We start from the raw sequence: 14,276 nt of genomic DNA on the forward strand, positions 1-14,276 counted from the left end.
ACAGACTGCCACATCTTTCTCCTGTAGAGTAGCTGGGTAGGTTACAACCGATGACCTTTCGGTTAGCAGCCAAGTTCTTAACCACTGTGCCACTAGGGCTCCTTACAGGATCAAGGAGAGTGGAATAGTTCCGCACCCCTGAGGGAGACAGACAGTGAGAAGGTAGGTGGGGGCAGTCAGAGGCTGGGTCACTGAATGCAATATACATGATGGGCCACTTCACAAAATTGGATGTCCCTGTGTAGGGCAGGATATTCTTAAGCGTGGGAGCCACAGAACAGATCCGGACAAAATGGGGTGACATAAATGGATAGGAGGCCCGACCATCTCATCCTGTTCAGGAGAGCAAACAGGGTCAGCACCACATTTGGGCCCAGGGCAGCCATGCTTCTCAAATGGGGTTGCACATATTACAATCAACTAAGGGAACTTGAACCACCCCCAGAGGTTCTGATTTCATCAGTTCTGGCGGGTAGCCCGTCCACAGGGACGTTTAAAAACCCTGTTAGTGTTTTCCCACCGCCTTCTATTCTACCTGAAGGAGGCTGGGAATGGCGGGTCTTTTCCGGGTCCAGACATTCTAGAAATTTGACTGGGCGCTTGGACAATCAATTATTGTTATAGCCAGTCACCCGCCTCGTTAGGGTCGGGATTCGGGAGGTTCGGGGGACGCCGTCCCCTTGGCGACGACAGGAACTCTAGCCCCGCCTATTTAGTGGCGCCTGTCACAGTTGCGATGACAACCAAGGGGCCTGTGATTGGTGAAGAGGTCTTCCCTAACGTCTTTCCCTCATAGTTGGAGCGGACATAGCCGGACTACGCTTCCCAGCAGTCCCCGCGTGGGCAGCCGCCCGCCTTTGCGGCTGTCTTGTTTTCTCAGTGCCGCGACGGCCCGGAGGGGGCGAAAGGCTCCGCGCTGCGTGCAGGGCGGGGACCAGGGGACCCGTGCGGGCCGCCTCCACCGAGTAAGTGGCATCCTGCACGGACGTGCAACTCCAGCCGGCTAGGCATGGGCCTCCGGGTGCCTAGCGTGATGCCGTCCCCTTCCTCTCGCACCGCGCGCCGGGCCCAGGGCTACGGTGCGACGCTGCCACATTTCCGGTCCGCTTCTCGGACTCCGGGCGGGTTGCGGTGCGACGGGCTTTCAGTTCCGGACGCGTCGGTTTTCTGTGAGTTCCGGCTCCCGCATTCTCACCTCCTGGACGGGGAGAGTGAGGCCCGTGCAGGGGAGGCGCCAGGCCCGGGACGTGTCGTGGCGGCCCTTGCCGATGCCCAGGACACCAGCTCCGGGACGTGGAATTCTGCGGGTGTCAGCCGTGAACACGTTAACCCACCTCTCAGTCCACTCTGCGTCCCTAAAGGTGGCTGGCTGCCGTGCGTCCCAGTCCTTTCCATCAGCACTCCTGGGGACGGTTAGAAGGCCGGGCGAGTACCCAGGAAGCGGGGCGTGTCCACTCGGAACAGCCACAATGCAGGGTCAGGAAAAGACTTCCAGGAACCTGCAGGAGGCTTGTGTGACGATGAGCCGGGGTCGGCCCTCCATGCCACGCTATCACCTTGGGCCATCGCGGGCCGAGTGGAGGGCTTTGAGAACCACGTGCACGGGGGATGGTCAAACTCCAGTGCGAAATGGCATAAAGCAGGCCTGGGTAACCCCCTGACACAATTTAATTTCTGGTTTAACAACCTGATGTGGCTTTAGGATCAGCTGCAGACTTTTCTGCTCTGACAAGTAGGAAGTCACTTGGCACATTGGCACATTTACTTGTGAGAGTTTTTCATTTTAAAAGTAATTTTATTATCATTGTTTACATGCGGTTTCCTCAGGATCTTGATTGAGCAATGAAGGCTTGAAAGTAGAGATGTGAGGAGAGAAGGGAAGGAAGGAAGGAGAGACAGACTGACTTGTTCTCTCACCTTTGCGTGTTTAGGGGAGTAGACGCAATAATTCTGCAGAGAGAGTTTAGACTGCACCAGAAGTGGAGAAAAAAAATTCTAGATAGTCCTTTCAAAGATTAAGATATTTATTCATTTATACAACAAAATATTTAATGAGCACTTACTACGTCACAGGTGGTGTGACTGAAGCCAGGGAGGGGTAGTGAAGTCAGGGAATGCGGTCGGAGCAGGGCTAGGCAGAGGGCAGCGCTGGGCAAAGGGCACGGATTAAGGAAGGTCTCCTGGCCTAGAGGACAGGGACACCGAGGCACAGGGGGCAGCAGGCTGGGCTAAGCCACAGGTAGAGGATAGGTGTCTTAGTTTCTTGTGACTCCTGTAACTAATTACCACAAACTTGGTGACTTAAAACAGCACAAATTTATTCTCAGTTCTGGAGGCCAGAAGTCTGAAATCAAGGTGTCAGCAGGGCCACATTCTCTCCAGAGACTTTAGGGGAGAAACTATTCTTTGCTTCTTGCATCTTCTGGTGGTTGTCTGCCTTCCTTGGCTTGTTACCACATCACTACTAACTTCAAAGCCAACATCTTCAAACCTTTGTCTCCATCTTCACAAAGCCGCCTTTTCTGTTTCCTAAATGTCCCTTTGTCTTTCTCTTACAAGGACACTTTTCGATTTAGGGCCTACCAGGGTAATCCAGGATGATCTCTTCTAGAGGTCCTTAACTTAATCACATCTGCAAAGACCCTTTTTCCAAATGTGACCTTTCACATTTACAGGGTCTGGGGGTTAGGATGTGGACATACATTTTTGGGGGTCACCATTCAACCCACTGCGGCCTCCTTCAGTGGAGCCTACCCAGTCATGGGTGACCATATGCTCTAGGCCACCTGTCCTTGGGCTTATGTGGGGCTATTGTGATTGGAAGATGATTAGCCAGGGAGCCCCAGGTGTCTTCTCCAACCCTGGCAGGGTCCTCAGCCTGTGGTCCCTGGAGGTTTGGAAGATCATATTGGGTACCTAGCCTGGGCCCCTGCTTTGGCTACCAGCTGTTGTGCAAACTGGGGCATGAGGCCTGCAACTGTGACCCTGCCAGGGCAGTGCAGCATTTACTGGAAACCCTGGGGCAGGAGTGTGGCAGGGGCTCAGGTCCAGTTGTCCCTCACATCCAGGACATGACAACCTGGCAAGGCCGGACATTGATTCCTCCAGAGACCCTGACCCTGGCTGTTCAGGCTTCTTTCTATGGCTGAACGCACGGTTGTGGAAGCACCAGCCTGTCACCAGGGATGATCAGGGCTGCAATATAACAGTGGTGCTACAGATGTGGGCCCCAGCCCTGTCCTGCCCTCTCAGCACTCGTGCTGCGGCTGCCGTTCCCCTGAGTGGGGAGCTGGGATCCATCCTGGGGTTACAGTCATGGGAGGAAGGGGGCAACAGACCCTACATCATTGTTTATGGTGGACACCCCCTCCCTGGCCTGGTGGGGCCTGGGATCCAAGGTTGGCAGTGTCCCTGGACTGATCCCCTTAGTAGAGGGTCCTGGTGGTTTTCTTAGGCTTTGCAGTTTGCCCCCTGCAGGGTTAGCGTAGCCAGGTGTTAAGCCTGGCTTCCCAGTGGCAGACAAGGAAACTGCAAAACCTGCGGTGCCCAGAGGGTGGAGGTTCAGGGCTGCAGGAGAGGCTGAATGAGATACGGAGGGGTGGGACTGCCCTGCATGGCTCTCCCTGGCTGGCCAACACCTGCCAGTGGGCACAGCCACACCTGTTAAAGGCAGAAGCTGAACAACATGGTGGTGGTAGGAAGCCAGCAGGCAACCTGGGTGTGGAGGACAGGGCTTCATGGGTCCTGCTGAGTCTCACCCTCACCCAGCCGCTGCTTCCTGTCTGCAAACCAGGTGACAGCAGTGCCGTCAGGTTTATGACACCACAAGGAATCTGCTCTGTGCCCTGAGAGTACCGCACAGGCAGCCCTCTCTGCACGGAGCCTGTTCTTTCCAGTGGGCGTGTCCAGCTTTGCACAAAGAGTTTTCTTCTGGAGACATGCTGTTGATACGAGTGGATTAAAGGACACCTGTAGGAGAATGCTGTCACCCCAGAGCTTCTGATGGGGCAACTTGGCTTGGTGTTCTGGTGTGCAGTTGGCGAGAAGTTAACTTTTTAAACCTACATATTTTGAAGATCCTTGTTTTTCTTATTACAAAAGTATTGTTTAAACACACACACAAACACACCTGTGTCCCAAGCAGTGCCATCACTGTGGCCAGGATCCACATGATGTCTTAGATGGTGCTGGGTGAGCTCTCTCAGGCTGCCCTTGGGCAGAGGCCCAGGCACACTGAAGACAGGAACAGTTCCTGAGTTGGGTGCATTTGGTGATTTTTTTCTTGAGATAATTTACAAAACAAAATCATTTTAAACTGTACAATTCAGGGTGGTTTTTAAGTTTTTTTTTAATAATTTTTTTTAGATTTTAGTATCTTCAAAGAATTGTGCAACCACCCCCACTCTCTTAATTCCAGAACATTTTCATCATCTCAGAAAGAAACCCTGTAGCAATTAGCTGTCACTCCCCATTCTCCCTCCCCCACCCCAGCTCCTGGCAACCACTAATCTATATTCTGTCTCTACAGATTTGTCTATTCTGACATTTCATATAAACAGAATCATACAATATATGTGATTGGTTTCTTTCACTTACCATAAGTATCAGTATTCATCTTTATGCTGAATAATATTTTTTCATATGGATATACCATATTTTGTTTATCCATTCATCAGTTGAACATTGGTGTACAAGTTTTTGCGTCAGCATAGATTTTCATTTCTCTTCAGTATATACCCAGGAGTGGAATTGCTGTTTATATGGTACTTCTGTGTTTAACTTTTTGAGGAACTTGGTTACTTATGGGAAACCCTGGTGGTGTAGTGGTTTAAGAGTTTGGCTGCTAACCAAAAGGTTCATATCCACCAGGTGCTTCTTGGAAACCCTATGGAACAGTTCTAATCTGTCCTATAGGGTCGCTATGAGTCAGAATCTACTCGACGGCAATGGGTTTTTTGGGTGGTTACCTATGGGGAATTGAACAAACGAGTGAGAATGTCAAGGCTTATGGGAGACAGGTTTCTCACTGTTGGAGAAAGAAGTGACATACAAGTAACCAAGTCTACTTGCTAGTTGGGCCTTCTCCACCTGATCCCTCCCTGCATGGCGGCCACACAGCTGAATCTCTTCCCCACTTGGTGCATTACAGTCACACATGGCCAAGTCTCTCCTTAGACATGACTGCTCTGAACTGCCAGGGCCAGGGTGCTCCAGTAGCTGGCAGAGAAGGAGGTGATGTTGGGGAGCAGGGGAATCATCAGGAGGCTGGTCTCTGGGGTCTGGGTGTGAGCAGTGGGTTAGGACGGGCAGGAAGGTGCTGGCTCCAGCGTTCTCATCCTACAGCCATCTGTCCTCACTTTTCCCTGGACTAAGGAGTGCTTGGGGCTGTCTAGTGAGTGTCAGTCGTGGGGTCATTTTTGGCCCAACTCTCCCTTTTTCCCTCCTGGGAATTGCCAACCTCGACATTTCTCTGCTCTTCCAGATCCAGTAACCAGGACTTCGAATTGGGGCCAGCCCCAGAATGGAGACTCGGGCCAGGGATATGGGGCAGGGAGGAGTCCCTGAGGCTGATCCCTGGGGAACCGCCATGGGCCCCTAGGAGAGGCCTGAGATGGAGTCGAATGCCCTAACGGAGGACAAATCCGGGAAGCGCCCCTTGCAGGAGGGAAACCTGTGTGGAGGGGCGGCCGGCGGCAGGACGAGTGCCCCTGGCGCGGGTTCCCAGGGCTGCGGTCTAAGCGTGAGCCCTAGCCCCACGACCCGTCAGAGCTCCGGAGCCGGACGACTTGTGTGGGACCCCGTGCGGCCCCGCCTCCTCTCAGGACCCCGACCGGGTCACCCCCGAGGGCCCGCACACGGTGGACAGCCCCTCTCGGTGCCCGGCTGGTCTAAGTGCCTGCAGCCAAAACTCCTATCCGACGCGGCATCTCAGAGAGCTCCGTGAGGAGCAGCCTCCTGCATGTGACCACTGCGGCGGCCAGGCATTGCCTCGGAGCTGTCCTGGGGGTCAGCCGCGTGGGGTCCTCACAGACAACCGGCCAGGCGAACGAGGGCCGGGTGCCCAGACCTTCCCCTGGACCATGCAGCCGAGTCCCCCGCAGCGGAGCCCCTCCGTGGAGCAGCCCCAGGCGTGCGAGTTAGGGGAGTGCAGCGACGTCTTTGCCTGGAGGGCTCCTCTGGCCCCGCAGGAGCAGATGCAGGCGGCAGAGGAGCCCCAGCCCTGTGGCGGGTGCGGGAAGCACCTCGGCCTCTCCAGGCAGCAGCAGCAGGGTAGCGCCACGGGTGAGGGCCCTCTGATGGGTCCCGAGTGCTGTCAGGCCGCAGATCCTCGCGCCGGTGCCCGGTACCCCCCAGCCCAGCGGCTATACACGTGCGACGAGTGTGGCAAGGCCTTTACTCGCACCTCGAGCCTGCTGCAGCACGAGCGCATCCATACGGGTGAGAGGCCCTACGAGTGCGCCGAGTGCGGCAAGGCCTTCGTGCGCTGCTCCGGCCTCTACCGCCACCAGAAGACCCACACGTCCGAGCGGCAGCGTCGCGGCCTGGTCCTGGCCCAGAGGGCCTTCCTCTTGGGGTGCTCAACCTGCGGGGACTGTGGTGAGGGGTGCCCAGGGACCCAGCGGGTGCCTACCTCCACTGAGGAGAAGCCCTACAAGTGCACCGAGTGCGCCAAGGCCTTTGGCCTCTTCTCGCACTTTGTGGAGCACCGGCGTGTGCACACAGGCGAGAAGCCTTATGCATGCCCCGAGTGCGGCAAGGCCTTCAACCAGCGCTCGAACCTGAGCCGCCACCAGCGCACGCACAGCAGCGCCAAGCCCTACGCGTGCCCGCTGTGCGAGAAGGCCTTCAAAGGCCGATCAGGCCTGGTACAGCACCAACGCGCGCACACCGGGGAGCGGCCCTACGGCTGCCCCGCTTGCGGCAAAACTTTTCGCGGCTGCTCTGAGCTGCGCCAGCACGAGCGCTTGCACTCGGGCGAGAAACCCTACATCTGCCGCGACTGCGGCAAGGCCTTCGTGCGCAACTGCAGCCTGGTGCGTCACCTGCGCACGCACACGGGCGAGCGGCCCTACGCGTGCTGCGTATGCGGCCGCGCCTTCAGCCAGCGCTCCAACCTCAGCGAGCACCAGAAGCGGCACGCGGGCCCTGCTGCACCCTGACCCGCTTGGGAGGATGGGTGGGTGGGTGCAGGCAGGAGGCTACGGCGCCAGCATAGAGCGTCCAGCTGTGCCCTGCAGGGTGAGGAGGGGCCAGCCTCCCGAAAACCTCACAAACCACAAACGTTTGTAATCGTTATTAAACCTCATGTTGTACACATGGCATCCACAGGTTTCCTGCCTGTGGCTCCTGCTCCAGAACTGTATTTGACCCCTTTCCACCGGAGGCTCAGCATGGGATCTAGATGAAGCAATGATAATATTGTATATGGAGCGCTGACTTAGCCCAGTGCGACGGGCAGCGGCCAGGTGGTGGCTGAGAGGAGCTAAGCTGACATTTTCCCTCCGTCGTGGCCCTAGTGCAAATGTGCCCACCCGATGACGTCAGCATCATCACAGGAGCTGTCCACCAATCCTGATGGACCACCCTCCTGAACACGTCCTGAAGAAGAGCCCACCCCTACTCTGTTTCCTCCCCAAATAAACCCTTGTGCCTACAGATCGGAGGAGCAGTCTTGGCGATGTAGGTCCTGGTGTGCTCCTTTGCTTGGCCAACCAAACAGTTTTCTTCTTTCGCTTTCACCCGACTTGTGTCTCATTGTGGCGCCAAGCGAGACCTGCAGGTCCAGTAACATATTTTGGCGAACCGGCCAGGAGCCTACTGCTTGGTGTTCAGGGCGTGCCGGTCCCGACCCAGTGAGGACCTCAGCAACCAGATATGGAACTGCTTGTTCAGTCTGGACCCCTCTTCGGACTCTGAGGGGGACACGCTCCAAACCCAGTGGTGACTCTGGAAAGCCAGGGAAGAAATCTGCAATAATCAGGTAAGCGCTATTTCTGGTGGATTCAAATCCTGGAAGGCCCCTAAGGTGGTCTGTGGTAGATAGGACTAGACCCCTGCCATCTGGTGGGTGCCCCTCTGGGTTGAGGGGATGTCCTTTTGTCTGAGTGCATCTGGACGTGTGTTCTTTGTTTGTCTTCCTGCAAGTATGTGGGAGTAAGAACATGGGTAATACTAAAAGCATTCCTGAGTGTTCACCCTTAGGGTGTATTTTAAAGAATTGGGATAAATTTGGCTATGATCCTATGAAAAAGAAGAAATTAATTGTCTTATGTAATAATGCTTAGCCCCAGTATTCTCTAGGGAACCAAGAAAGATGGTCCGTGAATGGATCACTGAACCGAAACACCATCCTTCAGCTAGATTTATTTTATACAAGAAATGGTAAGTAGGATGAAAAACATTATGTGGAAGCCTTCATGTCATTGTATAATAATGAGGAAACTCAGAAGGCTTGTAAAATCTGTGTACAAAGGAAAAGGAAAAGAAAAAGCCCACCGTGCCACCACTAGTGCTAGTAGCAGATGACCCTTTTGACCCCCTGGGGCTGCCATGGCCTCCTCCACCTTATCCCCCTTCTCCTGCTCCTGCCCCAGCTACTGTGGCATCCTCCAGAAGTGCACCTGGCTCTCCTCCTGGACCTGCACCAGTCGGGGGAGGGGCAGCCAGGGGAGGGGAAAACGGGCTGGCAGAAAGAGGCAGGGAGTGTGCTCCTCTCTGCCTTCTCAGCGACTGTTCTTTCCCGGAGCCTGGAGGGTGGAGAACTGAACAGGAAAGCAGGGCTGTCCAAATGTCCTGGGGATCTTCCCTTGTTTCCACCACATACAAGGGGAGGATGCCCTGTTGACGGACAAATATGGCCCAGGGTGCCACGGAGCTGGGACAGAGCCAACAGGAAGGGCTGGCCTCCACCAGTATCTCCTCTGCCAAACCCCAGTGGCAGACAGGGGCCTGGTTCAGGTTCATGTTGCCTTTAGTATAGTGGACCTGATTAACTGGAAGAACTACACCTCAGGATATTGCGAGGACCTGATAAAAATGTATGAGTTGTTCACTACTATCTTTAACTCTTTTGATCCCACATGGCAGACTGTCAATCTCTCTTAAGCACCCTCCTCTCCCTGGAGGAGAGGCAGATGGTCCTAGACAGGGCCTGAGAGGAAGCCCAGACACGACATGATGCTCAGCTGACTGGAGATACAGTTGATGACATCTTCCCCTTGAGACCCCTGCTGGGCTCACAGTCACACAGCAGAGTATGGTATGCTCACCCATTATCGAGACTGTCTTTTAGTGGGTCTTAAAAATGGAGTACCTAAGCTCTTAAACTGGAATAAGGTGTATGAGATTAAACAGCATAAAGATGAGAATCCTTCAACTTTCCTCGAAAGGATCTGTAGAGCCTTTAGACAATATACTGATCAGGATCTGGAGGACCCAGCAAATGCTCAGATGGTCAATAGTATTTTTATAGGACAATATGTCCTGAACATTGGGAAAAAACTTCATACGATAGATGGGGCAGTAACTATGAGTGTCGAATACCTGGTCAAGATGGCATTCAAGGCCTATAACAACAGGGAAGACAGACAGAAAGTGCCAGATTGCCCAATTAGCAGCAGCAGTACAGGCTAGGCCCCCTGAAAGGAGAAGACCTGCGGGCCACCCTAGCAGGGCCTGACTCCAGCCCCCACTGTGAAGGAACCAGTGTGCATATTGTAAGGAAGAGGGCCACTGGAAAAAAGAGGGTCCCAAGAAAAAGAGCAGGCAATGAGTAACTCAAATGCCAGCCCTCACTCTGGAGGAAGATTCTGACTAGGGCGGACTGGGGGCAGGACCTTGGCCTGAACCTCTGGTTATAATGAATGTAGAGGGAAAACCTACTCAATCTTTAGTTGATACTGGAGCTACACACTTGGTCTTCTCCATACCAGTTGGACCTCTGTCCAGACATAAGATCCCAGTAGTTGGGGTAGCAGGTAAGGAGGACACCCACCCATTTCTTCAGCTTCTTACCTGCTCCCTCCTCGGCAAAGTGAGAACTCTGAATCACTCTTTCCTGTATATGCCTGATTGCCCTGTCCCATTGTTATGCTGAGATTTATTAAATAAATTGCAGGCCGAAATACACACAGATGCATGTTCAAGTTCCAGTAGAACGGGTGGAAATCACACTTGCTGTTGTGTTCTGCTCCGCAAAATCAGGAACAAGAAACAATCTGTTTTCCTTGTCAAGCCATGATGGCAAAGATTAACCCGGTAGTGTGGGCCACTCAAAGACCAGGCAGGGCACACAGTGCAGTTCCAGTAAAGGTTGAGCTACTGTCAAGAGTAACCTCATCTAGGTTAAAACAATACCCAATAGGACAAGAGGCTTGGTTGGTGGTATGGACTTTAATACAGAGATATTTAGAATTTGGACTGCTAAGGCCCTGCATATCTGCCTTTAACACTGCCATCCTGCCTGTGAAGAAGAAAGATGGCTCCTATTGATTCATCCAAGATCTGTGCACCATTAACCAGGTAACGGTAACAGTACACCCCACCGTGGCTAATCCTTATACCTTGCTTTCGACACTATTACCTGCTTGGAAATTTTTCTCAGTCTTAGATTTAAAGGATGCTTTCTTCTGTATGGTTGCTATGAGTCTGAATTGACTCGACGGCAACAGGGTTGGTTGTTTTTGGTTTTCTTCTGTGTGCCCTTGGATTCCAGTAGCCAAGAGATTTTTGCCTTTGAATGGGAAGACCCATGCACTAGACCGAAACAACAATATTGCTGGCAGGTTCTGCCTCAGGGCTTTAAAAACAGTCCGACTCTGTTTGGAACCACCCTGGCCCGAGAGCTCCAACGGCTGACACTGACAGATGGCACCCTTGTTGCAGTATGTGGATGACTTATTGATTGCCAGCTCTGACGAGTTCAGCTGTGCAGAGAACACTGTGACTGTGTTAAACTTTTTGGCAGAGGCCAGGTATAGGTTGTCAAAAGAAAATGCCCAAATGGTCTAGCAGAAGGTCACTTATTTGGGGTTTATCATCAGTGGGGGAAAGCGGGAGCTGTATCCAAACAGGAAAGAAGCTATATGTAGACTAACACCCCCAGAGAAGCAGAAACAGCTTCAAGGGTTCCAGGGGATGGCAGGCTTCTACAGGATACGTATCCCTAATTTCGGGCTACTTGCCAAGCCGCTCGATGCCCTCCTAGAAGGAAAAGAGACAGGCCTGTTTCTTTGCACCAAACAAGAATGAACAGTATTCGCATGGGTTAAAAAGGCCCTACTAGAGGCCCCAGTGTTAGGACTCCCAGACTTGCATAAACCTTTCGGTCTTTTTGTGCACAAGCATCAGGGCATAGCTGTGGGAGTCCTCACCCAAAATCTGTGCTCCTGGAGGCAACTGGTAGCTTACTTTTCCAAGACTATGGACCAATCACCCGTGGGTGGCCAGTGTGTCTTAAAGTGGTAACAGCTACTGTACAGGTCCTGAAGACAGCCGAAAAGATAACCTTGGGCCAAACTATTCAAATTCATGCCCCTCATTTAGCACTCACTATCCTGGAACAAAGGGGGAGTCATTGGCTATCCCAGAGTTGAATAACTCCATACCAGGCCTCTCTGGTTGACAATCCCAATGTGTTGGCCCAATCTGCTGTCGCTCTAAATCCGACCACCCTTCTCCCCACTCTGCCCTGGGAGACCCCATCCACTGTGACTATGTCCAGATGGTGGACCTGGAATATGCCAGCTGCCCATAACTACAAGATCAACCTCTAGTGGACGCTGACTTAGAGATCTTCACAGATGGAAGTAGCTTCGTAGAGGGTGGCCCATGGAGAGTGGGCTTCACAATTGTCAGCCACGCAGAGGTCCTTGAAGTGAACACTCTCCCCAACAGAACCTTGGCCCAAAGGGCTGAGCTGGTTGCGATGATCCAGGCTTTGCGCCTGGCCAAGTCCAAGTGAGTGACCATTTACACGGACTCAAAGTACGTATTTTCAGTTCTACATGCACACGGGGCTTTGTGGAAGCAGAAGGGGCTTTTGAATTCAGCCAATAAAGAAATCAAATACGGCCAACGGATTTTACAGCTCCTTGAGGCGGTGTTACTCCCTGCTGCTCTGGCTGTGGTACACTGCAAGAGACATCAGCAGGGAGAGACAGCAGTGGCCCAGGGCAACCGAAAGGCTGACTTAGAGGCCAAGCAGGTAGAAAAACAATAACCTCAGTAGTAGCTGCTGCCCTCTTCCCACACCCTAGCTTGCCACAAGCCACGGAAAACCCTGGTTACAGTGAAAAAGACCTTTATGTGGCCAATCAGTGGCAGCTTCAGAAAAAGGATAAGTGTTTCTGCACAAAGGATGGGAGGCTATTCATTCCACAACGTGGGATTCCCGGCATCCTAAAGCACCTACATGTGACTACCCATTACAGGCGGGAAGCAATGTATGATTGGGTAAAGAGACACTTTGTTGGCCAGAATTTGCAGGCTATTATCAGAGACATTAATAGACAATGTGTCACCTGTCAGAAAAACAACCCCAAGAACTTCTCAGCCGCACCAGTGGGGACCCAGTACCAAGGATATGTTCCAGGAGAAGATTGGCAGATAGACTTCACTAAGATGCCCCGGGATCCAGGTAATTACAAGTATCTGCTAGTGTTTATAGACACCTTTTCCAATTCGGTTGAAGCATTCCCCTGCAGGACTGAAAAGGCCACAGAAGTTGCCAAAAGACTGCTGGAAGACATCATCCCCAGGTTTGACCTTTGCCAAACCATTGGGAGTGACAACAGAACACATTTTACTGCTCAGGTCACGCAACTTGTAGCCCGACAGCTGGGGATTAAGTGGTGTCTTCACAGTGCGTGAAGAACCCAATCCTGTGAAAAATAGAATGAACCAGACTATTAAAACTCTTTTGTTCAAACTTTGCCAGGAGACCAAATTTACTTGTGTTAAGGCCCTTCCCTTGGCTCTGTTCAGGATTAGAGCTGCACCTTGAGCCAAACTTAAGGTAAGCTTTTTGAGCTTATGTATGGGCATCCCCTCCCCTGTAACTTTTGGGAGGGCTTAAGTACTTTGAATCCTGGAAACATTCTGGAGGGTGAAAACATGCATGAGCAAGGCCAGCTCATTATTAAAGAATATTTGTATTCTGTGGCGGGGATGCTTGACTCTCTTCACAGGTACATGACGTGGTAGATTCTTCCACAACCCGAAGTCCCTCTCCACATTTCGAAGCCTGATAGCTAGACATATGTCAACACCTGGAATGCTGCAGATCTGGCAGAAAGATGGAGAGGACCTTTTGAGGTGTTGACGTCAACCCCTACTGCAGTCAAGCTCGCCGGAAAGGGAGGGTGGATCTACCACTATCGCATCAGACCGGCTCCCACTCCCTATATCGACCAACAAACCCTGCAAAACAGACCCTTTGTCACGGTGGCCCTGCTGCTTATATTCGGGCCTTGTGTGTTTAACATTTTAGTAAAGTTTGTGTCTTCCAGGCTCCAGAAGTTCCATCTGCAGATGATGTTACAACAGGGATATTGCCCCATCTCCCCCGAACCGGTTACAGCCAGAGTCCAGTTCTATGCCAGCACCCCTAGCCAACATGAAGTAGTTACAGAAGAATGACCTCTGGCCCATGTCCCCATCTGGCCCAGGATTTGGACCTTATACAGGATCCAAATCCTGAAAAGAAAAGGAGGGAGTGAGATGGGCAGCCACCAGATGGCAGCTGGGAGAGCTAAGCTGCCGTTTTCCCTCCGTCGCGGCCCCAGCGTGACTGTGCTGACCCAATGACGCTGGCATCATCACGGGAGCTGTCCACCAATCCTGATGGACCACGCTCCTGAACACACTCTGAAGAAGAGCCCACCCCTACTCTGTTTCCTCCCCATATAAACCCCTGTGCCTGCCAGTCAGGGAGCCACCTTGGTGATTCAGCTCCCGGTGTGCTCCTTTGCTTGGCCAACCAAATAAAATTTTCTTCTTTTGCTTTCACCTGACTTGTCTTTCAGTGTCTCAGCAAGCAAGACCTGGAGGTCTGGTAACACCAGCGCTCTGTTCACATCTCAAGAGTTTTCTTCTCAGTGGGCATTCCTGTGCCTGCTGGTCCACGGGGGAGAGAGGTGAAGTGACTCCACAGGGCCATGATCAGATAATAGAAGCACAGTTTCAACCCAGGATCTCTCACGGTCTCCTTAGGTGGCTTCAGTAGCCCTCGGTGGCCTCAGAGTCCTCTCACACCCTCTCTTGTAGCCAGGCCCCTG

At 52.7% G+C, this 14,276-nt stretch overlaps 1 protein-coding gene and 1 long non-coding RNA gene across 2 annotated transcripts; both read left to right on the forward strand.

The window, feature by feature from the left end:
* Positions 1 to 1,188: 1,188 nt before the first annotated feature.
* ZNF837 (zinc finger protein 837) lies at positions 1,189 to 7,656 on the forward strand. Its single transcript, XM_004391261.2, is given in 3 exon segments — positions 1,189 to 1,361; positions 5,483 to 5,797; positions 5,799 to 7,656. Coding segments are annotated over 2 exon segments (1,638 nt in total). The 5' UTR covers positions 1,189 to 1,361; positions 5,483 to 5,521; the 3' UTR covers positions 7,161 to 7,656.
* A 23-nt stretch (positions 7,657 to 7,679) lies between these two features.
* LOC111822425 (uncharacterized) lies at positions 7,680 to 13,898 on the forward strand. Its single transcript, XR_002825692.1, has 3 exons — positions 7,680 to 7,981; positions 8,302 to 8,382; positions 9,088 to 13,898. It is a non-coding gene; the product is annotated as an uncharacterized LOC111822425 (long non-coding RNA).
* Positions 13,899 to 14,276: the final 378 nt, after the last annotated feature.

The sequence above is a fragment of the Trichechus manatus genome, unplaced genomic scaffold (assembly GCF_000243295.1).
Source record: "Trichechus manatus latirostris isolate Lorelei unplaced genomic scaffold, TriManLat1.0 scaffold00176, whole genome shotgun sequence".
Lineage (NCBI taxonomy): Eukaryota > Metazoa > Chordata > Mammalia > Sirenia > Trichechidae > Trichechus > Trichechus manatus.